The sequence below is a fragment of the Macaca fascicularis genome, chromosome 8 (genome assembly GCF_037993035.2).
Source record: "Macaca fascicularis isolate 582-1 chromosome 8, T2T-MFA8v1.1".
In the NCBI taxonomy this organism is placed as follows: domain Eukaryota; kingdom Metazoa; phylum Chordata; class Mammalia; order Primates; family Cercopithecidae; genus Macaca; species Macaca fascicularis.
In genome coordinates, this window is record NC_088382.1 from 111,872,012 (window position 1) to 111,889,794 (window position 17,783).

Below are 17,783 nucleotides of genomic sequence, written 5' to 3' on the forward strand. Positions count from 1 at the left end.
GTGCACCGAGCCAAGGGTGGGCCACTGTACTCTAGCCTGGTGACAGAGTGAGACTCTGTCTCTCCAAAAAAAAAAAAAAAAAAAAAAAAATTTAACCCTGGATGGGGAAAGAATTAACGTAGTAGGACTGGTGTTACTCTTCAGAAGGGCCTGACTGTACAGCTGGCGTTGGCTGGTGTCTGAGAACTTGGTTTTTGCAATATTCCAACATTACTGGACAAGGCTGTTTTGAATGTCTGGAGCAATGAACCATGCTGTATCAGACTGCCTGGACTATTTGTGCAAACAATGCAGTTCAAGATGAATGTGTGCTTTCTTCAGGGATTCTGGAATTTCAGTAATCATGGCTGGTTGTGCAGACAGAAAATGCCAATGGAACTAGCCTCAAATAAAAACACTGAGCTCTGACTCCAAAGTGGGCTTCCCTAAGCACAAACAATGTATACATGTTGATACATTTCACTGGTGGAAGAATTGTGTTCTTTGCAATAACTCATCCCCCTGCCTGAGACAGAATTTTGAAACCCTGCACCTGGATTCCTCAGACTCGGCCTAATACTTCTTTTTTCTCCTACTGATCTTGCTGTGGGTCCTTTTGCTACAATAAACCATAGTTGTTAAGTACAACTGCTTCTGAGTCCTGTGAGTTCTTTTAGCAGGTTACCCAAATTAGCTTTGGCAATAAAACTAAAGGTGTTTGTGGTATCGAAAAGATTGGTTTGGGTCCTACCACTAACATTGTAGGACAAAGGACTAAGATATATTATTTTACACATACATTTTAAAATATAAAGACAATTCTTTATTTGACCAGAGCGTAAGCGATGGAAACATTTTGGTATAAAAAGCCTTTGTTCCTCTCAGTCTGTCTCAGTAACTCTACCACTAAAACAGTAGGACCCTACAACAGTCGTTCTGGTACCATAAGCACCTTTTCCACACTTTCGTTTGCCAACGCTACTGTCTCACGATGGCGTGGTTTTTCCAATAGTTTTATCAAAAAGAAAATGAGTACTTGGTCTGAATTCTTAAAATTAGGTGCAATTTACATTGTAAATAAAATATTTTGGTCTAAAAACTTTGGCCTTTTATAAATAAGCTGAATATACTTAGCTAGGTTACCACACATGAAGACACAAATAGCCTCACTGGATCACACAACACTTTCTAGAAACACTTACATGTAAGGGCTGTTCTGCAACTACCAACATTCTGTGTTCTGCATATTTCCGCACATACTCATATACATTCTGTGGAGTGACTGGTATATTTACACCATTAGGAATGAGTTCGACCTGTGAAAAATTTACCAGTGCTATTTAAAGGCAATTTTGTCAAAGCAGTAAAACATTAACTGTTTATAAAACTAGTTCCTAAAATATTTAAATATAAACACAGTTCTTTATTTGACCAGAATCTAAGAGATGGAAACATTTTAGGCCATAAAAAAGTACAAGCCGCTGGGCGCAGTGGCTCACGCCTGTAATCCCAACACTCTGGGAGGCCGAGGTGGGTGGATCACAAGGTCAGGAGATTGAGACCATCCTGGTCAACATGGTGAAACCCCATCTCTACTAAAAATACAAAAATTAGGTGGGCATGGTGGCGCATGCCTGTAATCCCAGCTACTGGGGAGGCTGAAGCAGAAGAATCGCTTGAACCAGGGAGTCAGAGGTTGCAGTGAACTGAGATGGTGCCACTGCACTCCAGCCTGGTGACAGAGCAAGGCTCCATCTCAAAAAAAAAAAAAAAGTACAAGCCCTTCTACCTCAGTCTGGCTCACTAACTCTTGATCCATCTTTAACACCTACAGTATCCATTTCTCCTATGTGTTCACACATGTTCTTCTCTTTCAGTCCCTAACTAAACTGTCTATACATAAGACAAGCACAGTAGATTAACCAAATTCTCTTGCCAGAATCAGAAAAGTGCATATTTGCTTTACCTGTCCTCCACCTTCTTCTTTACATAGGTCAATTGCAAATGCCAAATCCATTGCTGAGAAAACAGCATCAGCATCTGAACTCTGAGAAGCGAGGATTAGTTGCCGCAAACTCTCATACATTACAGGGTCAAAAAAAGCAAAATCATGCCAATTGACCTAAAAAAGTAATCATATGAAACTCAGTTATGAAAGAAACAGCTTCATTCAATTAATTAGTAAATTAAAATCTGATAAAGAATTTTATCTAATTTGAAGATATACCGACATAGAATAACTTCCCACTCGATATATAACTGTTTAAAGAGGTAAGTTTAATAAATATTTGGCTCTGACAATATTTGCTTTTCAAAGCATAAGAAGGGTTATATTTTGAAAAAATATAAAGCCAAAAGCATAATAGTTTTAAAGTTCTAAAACTGCAAAACTTTGCACTACTATTAAACACCAATTATGGGGAGCAGCTGGCTCTGAACTTAATATACATCTTATTCTTGATAGTAACATAAAATACAGATTATTAAATTCAGATGATAAATCTGACACCCAAGGATATTTAGTAACTTGCCCCAAGGTCACTTTATTGGGTTAAACTTGGGTCTATTTGATTAGCTGTTTCCTAAACCCTGCTGAAGACTCAATGTATCAACCATTTTATGTTGCCAAGCTTTGAGTCTAGTTCTTTAAATAAGGACATTTTAGCTGGAACAAATAGGGTCAGAGTTAAAAAGAAAAAATCATATGATATTCATGTACTAATAGAAAATTATTCATCAGGTCTGATTAAAGAGAATTATTAGGAGACTACAGCTTTAACATGCTTATTTATCAGATGTGTGACATGTACCTCTGGAAAAAAACTAACATAAGTCCTCAAAGCCACTGGCTGGACATGGTGACTCACACCTATAATCCCAGCACTTTGGGAGGCCGACGGGGGGGAATCACTTGAGGTCAGGAGTTTGAGAACAGACTGGCCAACATGGTGAAACTCCATCTCTACTAAAAATACAAAAATTAGCCAGGCGTGGTTGTATGCGCCTACAGTCCCAGCTACTTGGGAGGCTGATACAGGAGAATCGCTTGAACCTGGGAGGTGGAGGTTTACAGTGAGCTGAGGTCACACCACTGCACTCCAGCATGAGCAACGGGGCGGGACTCTATCTCAAAAAAATTGATTAATTAAAGCCTTGATAGGTTCTTGGCTGCAACTTTGAAATGACAACAGCAGGTTCTCAAATAACATTATTTCATTATAAAGTTGATAAGAAAAAACTGGTTGCATTTCAATTAGAGTTGCAGTTTCCAAGAACTTGTTAACGACAATAAGAACTTACTCAATCCCAGCTACTCGGTAGGCTAACGCATGAGAATCACTTAAACCTGGGGGGTGGAGGTTGCAGTGAGCAGAGATTGTGCCACTGCACTCCAGCCTGGGTGACAGAGACCGTCTCAAAAAAAAAAAAAAAAAAAAAAAGGACTTAATCTATTCCATTTATTTTGTGTCAAGTAATTTCTCTAAAGTATTTTTAGGAACGTGGGCGGTTTTGTTTTAAATCAAAAGCTGCATAATTAGCATTGTATATTAATTTTAAAGCAAATAGTTTTTCTTTTCCCCCTGCCATCATAAAGGGAAGTGAAGGCTATCAAACTATCAAAACGCATAAAGAAGATAAGCTAATTCCATCATCCACAGATCAATATTGAGCATGCTGTGTTGTACTTCTTACATTCTTTGGCCACCCCCATGTACCTCTTGTATGTATTTTTGAAGTTGGAATGCTCTTTTTTTTTTTTGTTGAGACAGGGTCTCGCTCTGTCACCCAGGCTGGAGTGCAGTGGTGCAATCATGCCTCACTGAAGCCTCAAACTCCTGGGTTCAAGCAGATCCTCCTACCTCAGTCTCCCAAGTATAGCTGGGAGCACAAGTGCATGCCACCACACTCAGTTAACTTCTTACATTTTTGGTTGAGTCAGAGTCTCTTATGCTATCCAGGCTGGTCTCAAACTCCTGGGCTCAAGAGATGCTTCTGCCCTGGCCTCCCAAAGTGTTGGGATTACAGGTGTCAGGCATGAGCCACTGTGCCTGCCCTGGAAGGCTCTTTTCAATACTACTACCTTCTCTACCACCCGGTACAACTAATAATAGTGGATACAATTTACTGAGCACTTACTATTTGCCAGGTACTTACGATGTTGTGTTTCTTACCAATTTATAAATGGGGAAACATGGCAGAAATGTCAGCATATTTGTTGGCAACAGGACGTAGGTCTGTCAGACCCCCAGCCCCGCCTGTGTTATCCACTCTGCTATGCCATCTCCCCATAGTCTTTTTCTGTCATTAATTTGTTATTATTTTTGTTGACCATAATTGTATAATTAAATGTTTTAAAGTTACTTATAATGGCTGTAATGCTTTAAGATTTAATAGTTAATTAATGCTATAAACAGTATGCTAGCATTTGATTATTTTATAAAAGAAAATTTCTGCAATTGTGAATACAATTAAGTTCATCAAAATCACTTACTTTTCTACCAAGCAATACTTTAATTACATGTCTATTCAATGTGATAGGACATAGTTCATTCTGTAACAGACATAGTCCAAGAATCCTAAAAACAAAGACAGAGAAATAAGATTTAAATAATTCTACAATACATATATCCCCCCACACATATTTTGAGAAATTCTCTACAGCCTCCTTTCTATTCAGCATAAAGTACAGCACATACACTTTTTCAAAAAACAAAAAACAACAACAAAAAAAACAACAGGAATAGCAGGCTGAGAATGTTTTGTTTTTGAGACAGGGTCTCACTCTGCCACCCAGGTTGAAGTGCAGTGGCACAGTCAGGTGATCCTCCTACCCCAGCCTCCCAAGTAGCTGGGACTATAGGAATGCAGCACCGTGCCTGCTAATTATTTTTTTTTTTTTTAAGTAAAGACAGGGTTTGGCCATGTTGCCCAGCCAGGTCTCCAACTCCTGGGCTCAAGTGATCCTCCCGGCTCAGTCTCCCAAAGTGCTGAGATTATAGGCGTGAGCCACCACACCCAGCCTACATACATTTTAAAACAAATATACTTTAGAAAATCTCATAAATTGAAATGTTTTAAAAAAATTCAAACCCAAGATTAAAGTTCTTTTACCTGCCAATGTTTCTGAAACAATTCAACCTTGCTTCTGTGTTCTTGCCAGGCCTTGGAGTGTAAAATCCTCTTTTCCCAGGTTGGTAAAACAAAGGGGCATTGTCATCACCATCGTCTGTATCATCTAAGTCCATATCTACTACACTTCGACTAGAGCCATGACGCTTTCGGTTTTCCTGCTAACAAAGAATATCAGAGAGTGAGCCCCAAGATTCATTGAAAAAACAAAACATACGAAATGGTTCTCTGAAATCATTCAAATGAAGTCAGGTAGGAAGAGCAACATAAATATTTAAACATATGTGTATAACAATATTAAAGGTAAATCAACTTTTAATTTGCCCTTTCGGAATGTGACACACAAAGCTTGTGTATTATTAGGTCTTTAACATCTCTGTTGTTAAAGTCATTTAATGAAAACTGGGTAAGCTTCTTTCACTTTATTACCTGAAAATTCTTTTCACTGGATACAGAATTCTGTCATCACTTTGCTGAATTTCTGGACTTTTGGCTTCCAAAAGTGAGAAATCCACTGTCTTTCAAATCACTGTTTCCCTATAGGTAAAGAACCATTCTTTGGCTGCTTTCAAGACTATTTCTTTATTTTACAGAAGTTTGATGATAATGTATCTGGACATAGTTTTCTTTCAGTTTCTTCTGTTGAGTTCACTGACTCTTGAATCTGGAAATCTATGTCTTTTAACAAATTTAGGAAGTGTCCAGCCATGACTTATTTCTTCAAATATTTTTTCTATAGCAATTTCTTCTCTTCCCCTGAGTATTTCAGTGACATATATGTTAGGTCTTTTGAAGCTGTCCCACAGGTCTCCCTGAAACTATTTTTTTGTTTTAAATATTTTCTCTATCTGTTCTTCGGAAAGGGTAATTTCCATCTATCTTCAAGCTGACTGACACCTTCCTCCAACACCTTCATTCAGTTATTGACCCATCCTTTGAATTTTTTTCTTTCCGATATTGCACTTTTAATTATAAAAATTTCCCTTTGTTCTCTTTTGAAGTTCCTATGTGTCTGCTGAGAACCTCTATCTTTCCATTCACTAGTGTTCACCATTATCTTGCAGAACACGGGATAGTCTCTGATAATTCCAACAAGTGGGTCATCTCGTGGTTGCCATCTATTGGTTCTTTTCCTGAGAGGTGGGTCCAGTCTTTCCTGGTTCTTTGTATGCTGAGTAATTTTAGAGTGTGTCCTGGACATTGCGAAGTAGTTGTGAAAACTCTGAGTCTTAGTAAATCAATATGAATTTAGCAGGCAATCAACCTAGTTAGGTTCAAATTGGAAGTCTCACCTTCTATGTGCAATTGTTTCAATGCCAACTAAAAAGCCTCCCTTATGCTATAGCATGATATGTCACTTGTTTTCGTAACGTTGCCACCAGTTACTTCTTTGAAGAATGAGTCCTAGAACTCCTGACCTCGTGACTCACCCGCCTCGGACTCCCAAAGCTGGGATTACAGACTTGAGCCACTGTGCCCAGCGAATTAGCCCTAGGATTCTATACATCTTTCCCTCTCTGCTCTTCAATTTGTTACATATTCAAAGTAAAGCTTAATTCAAGCTGTGCTCAAATGGACACCAACCAATGGGTGGCATTACACTGAGCCGTAATTAAGCCAACCTTATTATTTGATTCTATGCCTAATACCGATATATTTACCTTTGCTTCTGTCTCTCTACTGTAAACATTCATTTTATTTATAAAGACAGTTTCTTCGGAAATCCTGCTTTCATCCCCTTTATTTAAATTTCCTTACAATTTAAATTCTGTGATTATCAGCACATGAATAAAATGTTCCTTACCTGTACCTTTTCTGAGGAGTCTACTAATCCAAGATCCAGGATACTATCAGCTCCATTTTCCCTGAAAACAAAAAGTCTTTCACATTCCAGATAAGGGAGACTTCTAGAATTTAGTGTATAATTTAAATTTAAAAGGACTTACTTAAAAAATACATTCAAGTTTTGGAGTCAATAAATATCCAATGCATCCGCTAGTACTAATGCAGTATGAGCAGAGAAGTTGGTAATACAAATCTTTAAAAAAGTATATCACTAGATCCTACATGTATGATTCAAGATAATGGACTAAAGGCTACCTGACAAAATGAATGTGGTCTTCATAGGGGTGCTGGGACACTTCTACAATGCTCAGAGGGAGCACTATAGAAGAACAGAAAAATGTTCAGAAAGCAATCCAATAGGAATCAAATTCTCTAGTGAATTTAATGATTCTAGAACACTAATAAATTCATGGTTTACTCCAGAAAGCCAGGTGAAAGCCGTCAATATTGTTGAATATTGGTTGCATTCAAGAGAAAACATGACTAAATATGCAACTCTTAACATATATTCACAAAAATTGTTTTACCAAAAATGTACACTGTTCTTGATTTTTCTATAATGGACTAAGCTATATCAGTGTGCTGTAGCTCCAGAGACAGGGCAGAGGAATAAACAAACAGTACATAAAATCCAGAGAAGAAAACCAGGAGCATCAGCGAAGAAAATACAGTTCTCTCAACAGTCTATGGCTTGGACCATTAAAGGCTCTGGAAGTGGCTGTTTAGCTCTAGTGCACAGCCTACCAGCTTATACATCTCTAGGACTGTATCTAATCTAAATTCCTAACTCAAAATCATGATTAGGAAGAAAAAAATACAAATTTTCATCTAAAATAATAAACACTTCAAAGCTTCAAACTGGGTATCAAGAGTAGCCCCAGGATAGAAACTACAGCATAAATGTGACCAATTTTTTTTTTTAAGACAGAGTCTCACTCTATCACACAGGCTAGAGTACAGTGGCGCAATCTCAGCTCACTGCAACCTCCGTCTCCCGGTTTTAAGCAATTCTCCCTGCCTCAGCCTCCAAGTAGCTGGGATTACAGGCGCTCACCACCACACCCAGCTTATTTATTTACTTATTTTATTTATTTTTTGAGACAGAGTCTCGCTCTGTCGCCTAGGCTGGAGTGCAATGGCATGGTCTTGGCTCACTGCAACTTCTGCCTCCTGGGTTAAAGCCATTCTCTTGCCTCAGCCTCCCGAGTAGCTGGGATTACAGGCGCCTGCCATCATGCCCGGCTAATTTTTGTATTTTTCATAGAGACGGGGTTTCACCATGTTAGTCAGGCTGGTCTCGAACTCCTGACCTCGTGATCCACCTGCTTCAGCCTCCCAAAGTGCTAGGATTACAGGCATAAGCCATCGTGCCCAGACATTTAAAATTTTTTTTTCAGTAGAGACACGGTTTCGCCATGTTGGCCAGGCTGGTCTTGACCTCCTGACCTCAGGTGATCTGCCCGCCTTCACCTTCCAAAGTGCTGGGATTACAGGTGCAAGCCACCACACCTGACCTTATCTTCCTAAATCACTTTTACTTGTCACCTTGGAAAAAGGGATATGTAATCTGTTACATATTTTTTAGATTTTATATTAAATTCATACTTTACAGAACAGAAAGCAAAAACCTGCATGAATTTTTAAGATAAATCAGGAAGACTAAAAGAAATTTCATGGTTATGGCAAGAACACAGGTATATTATGGCCTTTGCCAGGAGGGTATTCTGGTAAGTGAATTTGAGATTTACTTTCTTTCAAGTAATTTCTAAATAACCTAGATAACTATTAAAACCCTACCTTTCTAATACATGAGAAGAACTAAGCTGTCTCACTATGGAATTTAAACTATCATTGAAAAATACATTTAAAAAATAAAAATGCATTTAAAACCTTATACTTTATGACATATTTTTTAAGATACGATGGCACCCACATACTGAAAATAAGTAGCTGATGTTTAAACTGAAATGCCTTCCCAATTGTACACATTACCGTCCATGTGCAATAATGAGTTCCATGGCCTCATCCACTCTTGCTCTCAGAGAATCTTCACTTGCTAGAAGGAGAAGCAGTTGAGCTGGGGATAATTCCAACAGCATGCCAGTGATTTTACTTGCAAATGCCTGTAAATGATGAACAAATGTTAACTTGACTACTCTCTAAAACCTCTTGTCTAATTACATCTACAATCTTTTATTTAAAAAATTAATAATAAAACAAGAAACTTGGGTAACACATACAAAAATTTCAGAACCAGATCTTTTATGAAACTGGAAGGTCTTTTATGAAACTGGAAGATCAATCGTAGAAAAATTTGGCAGGGAATAAACAGTCCTTGCACTACCACATCTTGTTAAGGCTACTTATAATATTTGTATGACAAGTTTTCTTTTTAGGTTTTTTTGTATCTCTGAGTTAAACATACATATACTCAACTTCCATATATTTTTTTTCTTCATCAGAGAGCCAGAAATATCTTTTACTTAGGGTTAAAAAAAAAGGGGGGGGGATAGGGTAAAGAAAAAGATACCTATGTTTAAGGCTGAGGACTTACCAGAAGAAATAATAGTTTTCTGTTATTCCTTCACTATAAAATGTGTACATACAGTTATGCATAAAGACAAAAAACATAACTAATTTGTGTATTTCGTATCATATAAAGAAAAACTCTTGATAGAACATTCAAAATAAAATTCTTCCTGCTATACTAATCAGCATTAATGTGTTCCAACTACAGTTTGCTAACAGTCTGCTCCAAAAGTAGTAATAATTTGTTCAAATAAAGATACAAATAAATATAATGCACAGCAAATTATTTAGTATGCAAGGAAGGTAGAACGGAGACAGTGTCCCAACATAAGGTGGGTGGAGGAAAAAATAAATTCAAGCTATACAGTTACCCTTCAGTAAACACTGCCTTATTCCCTCCTGAGCTTCCTTCTTACTGCAGAGCTAAAAAGAGTCCTCAACCACGTGGTTTTGCCAGTAGCTGACAATTTTTTTTTAAACACCACCTTTAATTCAAAAGCAAAAAAATAACACAGCCAGTTAAGAGGTAACTAAGTAGACAGTACACACTGGTTGCATTGCTTGTACACGAGGATAAAGTCTCTCTCCAAGTGCCTGCCGATGTGCTGGCAAAGGATCGGGATCATCACTGGGATTCCCTTCAGAGGCTGGCCTAAAGGGCCTAGTGTCGATGGAAAGCTGTCTTCTAAAGTCTCTGTAAGAGAAGGAAAACTATTATGACTTCATTTCCTTTGACTAACAAGTAAAAATATCAGCACAAATAGTAAAAAAGTTAGAAAACTAGAGCATACAGATTGTTCAGTTATGGTACCATGGTGGCAGAATGCCAAAACAGATGATGGTTAGGAAATAAAGATTATCTAGATTTTTGTTACTTAATTTAAAAATTTTATTGTAAGGGAGTAGGACCTTAACATACCAGATATCAAGAGTCCACACACAATTCTGGAAATTTTAGTCAAAAGTAAAATGCAATCCATCCTAACAAGAGAAAACCTCAAAGATTTTAAACAGCACAATCTGCCAAAATTAAGTTTGTTTTTTGTTTTTTTTTTTTTTTTTTGGAGATAAGAGTTTTGCTCTTGTTTCCCAGGCTGGAATGCAAGGCAATGGCACGATCTCCGCTCACGGCAACCTCTGCCTCCCAGGCTCAAAGAATTCTCCTGCCTCAGCCTCCCAAGTAGCTGGGATTACAGGCATGCGCCACCCCACCTGGCTAATTTTGTGTTTTTAGTAGAGACAGGGTTTCACCATGTTGGTCAGGCTGGTCTTGAACTCCTGACCTCAGATGATCCACCCACCTTGGCCTCCCAAAGTGCTGGGATTATAGGCGTGAGCCACCACATGTGGCCTGAAAAATTAAGATTGTTTAAGATAAACTTAGGAGAGAATGATACAGGTAAAAAAATTCAAACAGTAACTTGAGTCAGATAAAGAGAAAATAATTTCAACTGCCTCTGGGTTTTTAAAGCAGAACTTTTTATTAGTTAATAGACTATTCTTAGTTATTGTATTTTATTAACAGACTATTCTTAGTTACTATACATATGTTCAAAATTAAAACTTTACTTTTCTAAAAAACAATCCATAATTAAGATTCTTTCATTTACAGGCCTATCTCTAATTCATCCAAAAAGGTGGTACTGAATCAAAGACACAAAATTTACCTATCCCGGTCCCTCCGAGAACCTGCTCGCAAACCACTACTCCTCCTCATTTCCCTTTCTCTCTCCCTTTCCCGATCTCTCTCTCCTCGGTTCCTTAATCTCTGCATTAAACCTAGAAGAAAATAAGAAATATACTGTATTTAGATGAATGCAAATTCAACTACCTTAAATTTCAAAGTCAATGCAAAGAAATGAGACAAACGTAAAGAAACCATGACAGCTAAAGATTATCCTTCCCTCGCATCTGTGTTGTTAACGCCTTTCTCTCCCTATGGGTTTTCAGGGTTAAAGGTGACTGTGTAGAATATACCTGGCACAAAATAGATGTTCACTCAATATTTGTTAATTTTCTCCCTTGTCATGTCAAAGTTGTGAAATAATATACAGCAAGTGAGGTTATGATAGTGTCACTATAAATAATGCTGAAATTTCTTACATGACTAGACTCATTTAAATATCATCTGTTCTTAGTTTTGGGCATGAAAGCATTAAAGGCAACCAGAGTATTATCTATGATTATGTTTAAATTCCTAAGCCCAAGCCAGAGTACGGTTTCCTGTAAGTGTACAAAAAAGATAGTTTTGAAATGTTATGATTTCCCAGTTTCCTCGAGTTTCCTCATTCACATCTCATTTCTTTTCATTATAACATTAAAGAAAGTGAAATGGTGAAACTGATGAAAAGCTGAGGAACTCTCACCATCAATCCTTTCTATAGCTCATTCAGTCTCCATCCACCTACAAGTCTGATAATCTTCTGCTCCTACTTGATGTGAATCTCCTAAGGCTTTTGTAATTTTCACAAATTTTAAAATTTGCTCATTATAATCTTAAAACTTAGCTAAGAGTCCTAACCCCAAAGTGCTGATCCTCAGTGAGGTAATAAGCTTGCACCAGGATTCTTTTTTTTTTTGTAAGTCTTACTAAACAGTGAGCTTAGTGACACAGTTGATTTACACTTGGCTGCAAAATCTTCTTCTCACTGGGGAACAGCAACAAGTTTGGAAATCGTAATTTGAACAGCACTGCTCTTAGAATAGCATTTTCTTCTCAAATATCCATGTGGGTTAAATACTGAAGTGGAGGAAATGCTGCAATTTGCTCAGTGAATTTTTATAGCACTATGTATTTTACAACCTCTTACCCACCCGCAACATGTAACAATTGAGATGAAAAACTAGTACAATCACAAACATTTATCAAAATAAATTTATCAAAATAAACGTAAAGTAAGAAATTGTCGTCAATTGGAATAGTTTAAATAACATTAAATCAATCTAGAATAAAATTATGTAAAAACGTAAATTTATACTCTCACACATATATAAACCATGATTACCACTGTTGGTTTGAGGGACAAGGAAAGAAGTTTTATGATGCTTGTTATCTGTGGACTACTTACTTGTGTGGGTGCCTTTGTTGGCATTTTGGATACACTCTAGATTTGGCAATTTTTCATTTGACAAAAATGCTTGTGCAATGGCTGTATAAAAACTTCGTGCTACACCACTGCCCTCTCCTGGCTCATCCTTAAATGTGACTTTTACTCTGTGTACAGCCATTGGTGTAGTAGCACATCTTCGACCAAAGTGATTGTTAAGCTGCCTCATAGTCTGCTGAATGAGAAGATCTCGATCCCGATCAACCTATTAAAACACATCAAGAAGTAGTAAATTCAATGTTGGAAAGTAGTTAGAATTTTTTGTAGTTTGAATTTTTCTATTTTCAATCTGAAAATCTAGTTTTAGCTTTTCCTTGAGAGTTTAAAAAACTACAAAGTAATCAGAGTTCTCAGAAGCTTATCCATTACGAAATACAATGTTTAAACCATTAAAGCACACAAGAAGGTCTTGCAAATTAAATCAGGACAACAGAATTTAATTCAATTCTAACACTTTCTTTCAAAGGTTTATTGGAAAACAATAATCTTGTTCAATTTTGGGATACACCAGAATACCAAATAATCAGAGATGTTAAAAAAAAAAAAAACAGAAAAAAACACAGATGAATTCCTTGATGACAAGCTAAGTGGGCGGGAGGCTGGAGGGGAATTAACCAAACTGGAAAATTGTTTGCATCTTTTCTCACAAAGATATATATAATCATTAATGAGTGTGTCTATCACCTGTAGCTACATAAAAAGCCTCTGAAATCTGAGAGAAAGCCAACTTAGAAAAAAAAATGGGCACATCAACTGAGTTAAATACAACTATCCTAAATATATGAAATAATGTTTAACTTTGCTCAAAATAAGATAAATTCAAATTAAAACTATACTGAGGTGCTATTTCTTACCTATCAGATTAGCAAAAATCTAGAAGTTTAACAAATGCTGGCAAGACTGAGGCAAATCATGCATTCTCACATTGATGGTGAAAATGCAAAATTATGCAACTGCTATGCAGAAGTATCCGTCAATGTCTAGCAAAATCACATGCACATACTCTTTGACCCAGCAATTCCACGTCTAAGCATCTATCTCAGGGACACACTAGCAAAAAAACACAAGGCCATTCATCACACTATCTGTAATAGCAAAAGACTGGAAATAAGCCTGAATACCTAGCCTGTAAGGGATTAGCTGCAAAAACTGCGATAACAACCATAAAAGTGCAGTATATTAAGCAGCTATAAAAGGAAGGTAGAACATTTCACATTTTCTCTGGGATATACTATTAACTGAGAAAAGCAAGATGGAATAAAATGTATAGTATGTTTGGGGAGGTGGGAGGAAGTATGTAATTAATACACACATATGCTTATATGTTTTAAAAGGGAGGGAAGGAAATAAACTTGAAAAAATGGGTAAAAGAGACAAGAATAGACTTATATTCATTCTTTTGTAGAGTTCACTCTGCCACACTGTAGATATTTTACATTGATTACAAAATAAAACCAAAAGAGGAAAAAGGAATCCCTAAAATCTGAAAGCAAAATGAAACAAAAGGTCCTAATCATATAGAGCTGGTAGCAAAACCTACAAAGAGAAATTACTTCAAGTGACTTTAAAATAAACCTCCTTTAACTGTGTTATCTCTAACTGTATATGATCTAAGTACAAACATCTGCAAATAAATCTTTAATTATTTTGAATAATCATTTTGTTAGTGGTAGTGTTGATGTTATAATTCTTTTTAAGAGACAGAGTCTCTCACATTATGTTGCCCAGGCTGTCCTCGAATTCCTGGACTCAAGCCATCCTTCCACCTCAGATTCCAGTGATGTAATTCTGACTGCTACTGTGTATGTTGTGGCATTAAAACAAATGAGTAATTTGATTAATGTTGTTGGGAAGTTGGATATTCAGTCTGAAAGAAAGGAGATAAAGACTTAAGATCTAAGAAGCAAGGCCAGGTGTGGTGGCTCACACCTCTAATCCCAGCACTTTGGGAGGCCAGGGCAGGTGGATCACCTGAGGTCGGGAGTTTGAGACCAGCCTGGCCAACATGGTGAAACCCTGTCTCTATTAAAAATACAAAAATTAGCCAGGCATGGTTGCAGACACCTGTAATCCCAGCTACTCAGGAGGCTGAAGCAGGAGAGTCTCCTGAACCCAAGAGGTGGAGGTTGCAGTGAGCCAAGATCATGCCACTGTGCTCTGGCCTGGGTGACAAAGCAAGACTCCGCCTCAAAAAAAAAAAAAAAAAAAAAATCTAAAAAGCAAAAATAACAAAAACAACCTTGTGGTCCTACATCTTGAATTTGAATTGGGAGTATCAATATTAATTCATTATTTTATTTTTTTAAAAAAAGAACAAAATAAAATGCACTGCCAAACTGTTATCAATTAAAAAGGCCTAGAAACCATGATCAACCCAGTAGCAATTTGCAATCTTAGAGCACAGACTGTAATCTCAAAACACAATTTCCTACTAAAAGGAATCAAGGCTACTTTAAGAAATGGCTGATTTAAGGTCTGCGACAGGAAATGCACAAGATGAAACATACCAGGAAGTAAGAAAGTTATCAAAAATTACTGGGCCAATGCCAAAAGGACTGAGGAATCAAAATTGACTCAAGACTCCCATTAGCCAAAGAAGACACAATTTGAGCATCAATATGAATAATAATCTCAATGGAATTAAATACATAAAAAAATCTTTAAATCAAGGCATGCATAATGATACTTAAAAACTAAAACAAAAAAATTCATAGAGGATGCTAGGGAACCAAACTGCCAGAGAAAACCACTATTCTAAATTTGATGGTTACAATAAGAAAAAAATAAAAAGAAACCACACACACACACACACACAAATAAAAAATAAATTTGGCAGTTTAACATGTCTTTTATTTTCTTTAATTTTTTAATTATAAGTACATATACCTAAGTAAAGCTACTGTTATTTTGTATGTTTTAAAATTTATATAAATAGCATGCTACAGGTATAGTATAAGAAAATCTAAATACCTTTACCTCTAGTGATAAATCTCTTGACTGCTGGTTTCTCAGTTTTTCCATTTCTCTACGGAATTTTGATTCTTTTACCTCAAAACCACCCAATTCAGTCAGGATCTTAAAAAAAAAAAAAAAAAAAAAAAAAAAGCATGACAGATTATTCCCTGAAATATGTGCTCATCAGGCAGAATGGAATTTAAAGTGCACAAAATACATACTGATCCAGGTTCTGCTCCAACATCTTCCATGAATACCCTGCCGAACAGTTCTAAAGAAAGGCGCCAACGTCCTAGCAGCATATCATGGGAAATAACCATTCCCATAAAGCTACACTGTGGCCTGTAAGAAGTTTAAGGGAAGGGGCGGGGCGGGGAGGAAATACTTTAGCCAATTTCAAAGACTGATGTTTTTCGTTCAATGGTAGTAACTTACTTTATTTATTTTTTTTAATATTCTGAGGTCTTAACTTCTTCAAACTGCATCCTAACAGAGAACTTTTCCATAGCTACTTGTTCCCCACAGAACTTATTATTTTTCCTCCCTTATTCCTTCTGTCTTCTACATACGGATAAATCCCTGGGCTATGTCTTACCTTCATCTTTCATTTTATCTCCTCTCCTTAAAGTCCAATGTCCATCTCCATTTAGGTGACTCCCAGATTCACCTCTACTTCAAACTTGCACCATGAACCAGAATTTCCATTTGTTAAATAAATATGTCCACGTCGATGATGCTCAATTCAAACTCAGCATGGCTAAAACTTAATATGGCTTCTTCACCACAATGACAATTCTGATTTTTTTTCAATAGTACCATCTCTTTCCCTAATGCCCTGACTTAGAGCAGATTTTAATTTTTCTTCCTCCTGTTCCATCAAAGTAATCAAGTCCATCTTAAGTCTCTCTTCCTTTCCACCATGTCCTTTCTATCCCCAAAGTCAACATTCTGCCTCAGCATCTTTCCCCCAACTAACTGAAACTATTAATAATGACAAACACCTTTCTAACTGGCCTCCTTACCTCTAACTCTCTCCAGTCTGTTTCTGCACATTCTAACCACCTCAATTCAATCCATACTGCTTCTAGGAAGCTTGGGCCACCCAAGTCCACAATTCTCCCCTGCCTTATGTGGTTGTTAGACAATGTATATACAATGTATCTTATTTTCAAACTAGGTTTTAACTCCAATCTAAGCAAAAAAATTATTATGCCATGTAACCAAAAAACAGAGTCAACAAATCATACTGAGCCACAGTATATACTAACAAATTTTTATTAGATAAATAAAGAACCTACCTCTTGTAAGAGAATTACAGACTTGGAAAAGGAGCACAGATAAGTGTGAATCACAAATCTAGAGAGTTCAACTCTTTCTAATTATTCAGTTTCCCCTTAGCTGAACTGCTAACAGCAAGTCTATAAATAGTAACTAAACATGGATATACATTTTTAACACTGTACTGAACAATAAAAACAAAGGGTCTTAGCAAATACCTGAAAGATGTGAGAGGTGGCCCTTCACTTTCAGTAAGTCCTATTTCTGCTAGTAAGCTACTTTTTAATTGTGCAGCAAGATCATGAGCAGATGGCCCTGGTTTTGAACTCTCAGCTTCTTCTGGCAGCACGGGCTGTTCTTCCCCTTCTTTTTTTTGCCGGTTTTGCATGTTCATTACATTTTTCAGATTGGCAGCATAAGACATTTTTGTTGGAAGAACCTATGAATATTTGCATTTAAAAGTTACAAATGAAGGGAAAAAAACTAACTAGATTTTGTCCTCAACTTAGTAATACAGGAATCATATGCAAGTTTTTTTCCCTTTCTGGAGCTTCAATGGTTCTGATGGCCCTAGCTGACCACCAATTTCAATGCATTTACCAAACCAACCTCAGACAACAATTTTTTTTTTGAGACGGAGTCTCACTCTGTTGCCTACGCGGGAGTACAGTGGCACAGTCTTGGCTTACTGCAACCTCCGTCTCCTGGGTTCAAGCGATTCTCCTGCCTCAGCCTCCCAAGTAGCTGGGATTACAGGCGCCCACCACCATGCCCAGCTAATTTTTTTGTAATTTTAGTGGTAGATGGGGTTTGGCTATGTTGGCCAGTATGGTCTTGAACTCTTGACCTCAAGTGATCCACCCACCTCACCCACCCAGCACTGGGATTACAGGCGTGAGCCACCACATCCGGCTTTTTTTTTCCCCCTCTTAAATTCACTTTTTGGCCTGAGCACAGTGG

General features: G+C 37.2%; 1 protein-coding gene across 8 annotated transcripts in view; it reads right to left on the reverse strand.

The window, feature by feature from the left end:
- UBR5 (ubiquitin protein ligase E3 component n-recognin 5) overlaps positions 1–17,783 on the reverse strand; it is a 155,952-nt gene that overhangs the window by 7,448 nt on the left and 130,721 nt on the right. For 4 of the 8 annotated variants that reach the window (XM_005563837.5, XM_015455092.4, XM_073999237.1 and 1 more), the window contains 12 exons: positions 17,042–17,262; positions 15,767–15,887; positions 15,561–15,665; positions 12,552–12,795; positions 11,151–11,262; positions 10,033–10,177; positions 8,947–9,077; positions 6,914–6,974; positions 5,092–5,270; positions 4,472–4,556; positions 1,946–2,101; positions 1,182–1,295 (listed from right to left, as the gene is read on the reverse strand). In XM_005563837.5, the coding sequence (XP_005563894.3) occupies positions 1,182–1,295; positions 1,946–2,101; positions 4,472–4,556; positions 5,092–5,270; positions 6,914–6,974; positions 8,947–9,077; positions 10,033–10,177; positions 11,151–11,262; positions 12,552–12,795; positions 15,561–15,665; positions 15,767–15,887; positions 17,042–17,262 (1,674 nt within the window). The remainder of the gene's footprint in view (positions 1–1,181; positions 1,296–1,945; positions 2,102–4,471; positions 4,557–5,091; positions 5,271–6,913; positions 6,975–8,946; positions 9,078–10,032; positions 10,178–11,150; positions 11,263–12,551; positions 12,796–15,560; positions 15,666–15,766; positions 15,888–17,041; positions 17,263–17,783) is intronic. The other 4 variants (XM_005563838.5, XM_005563836.5, XM_005563835.5 and 1 more) reach the window with 3 other exon arrangements.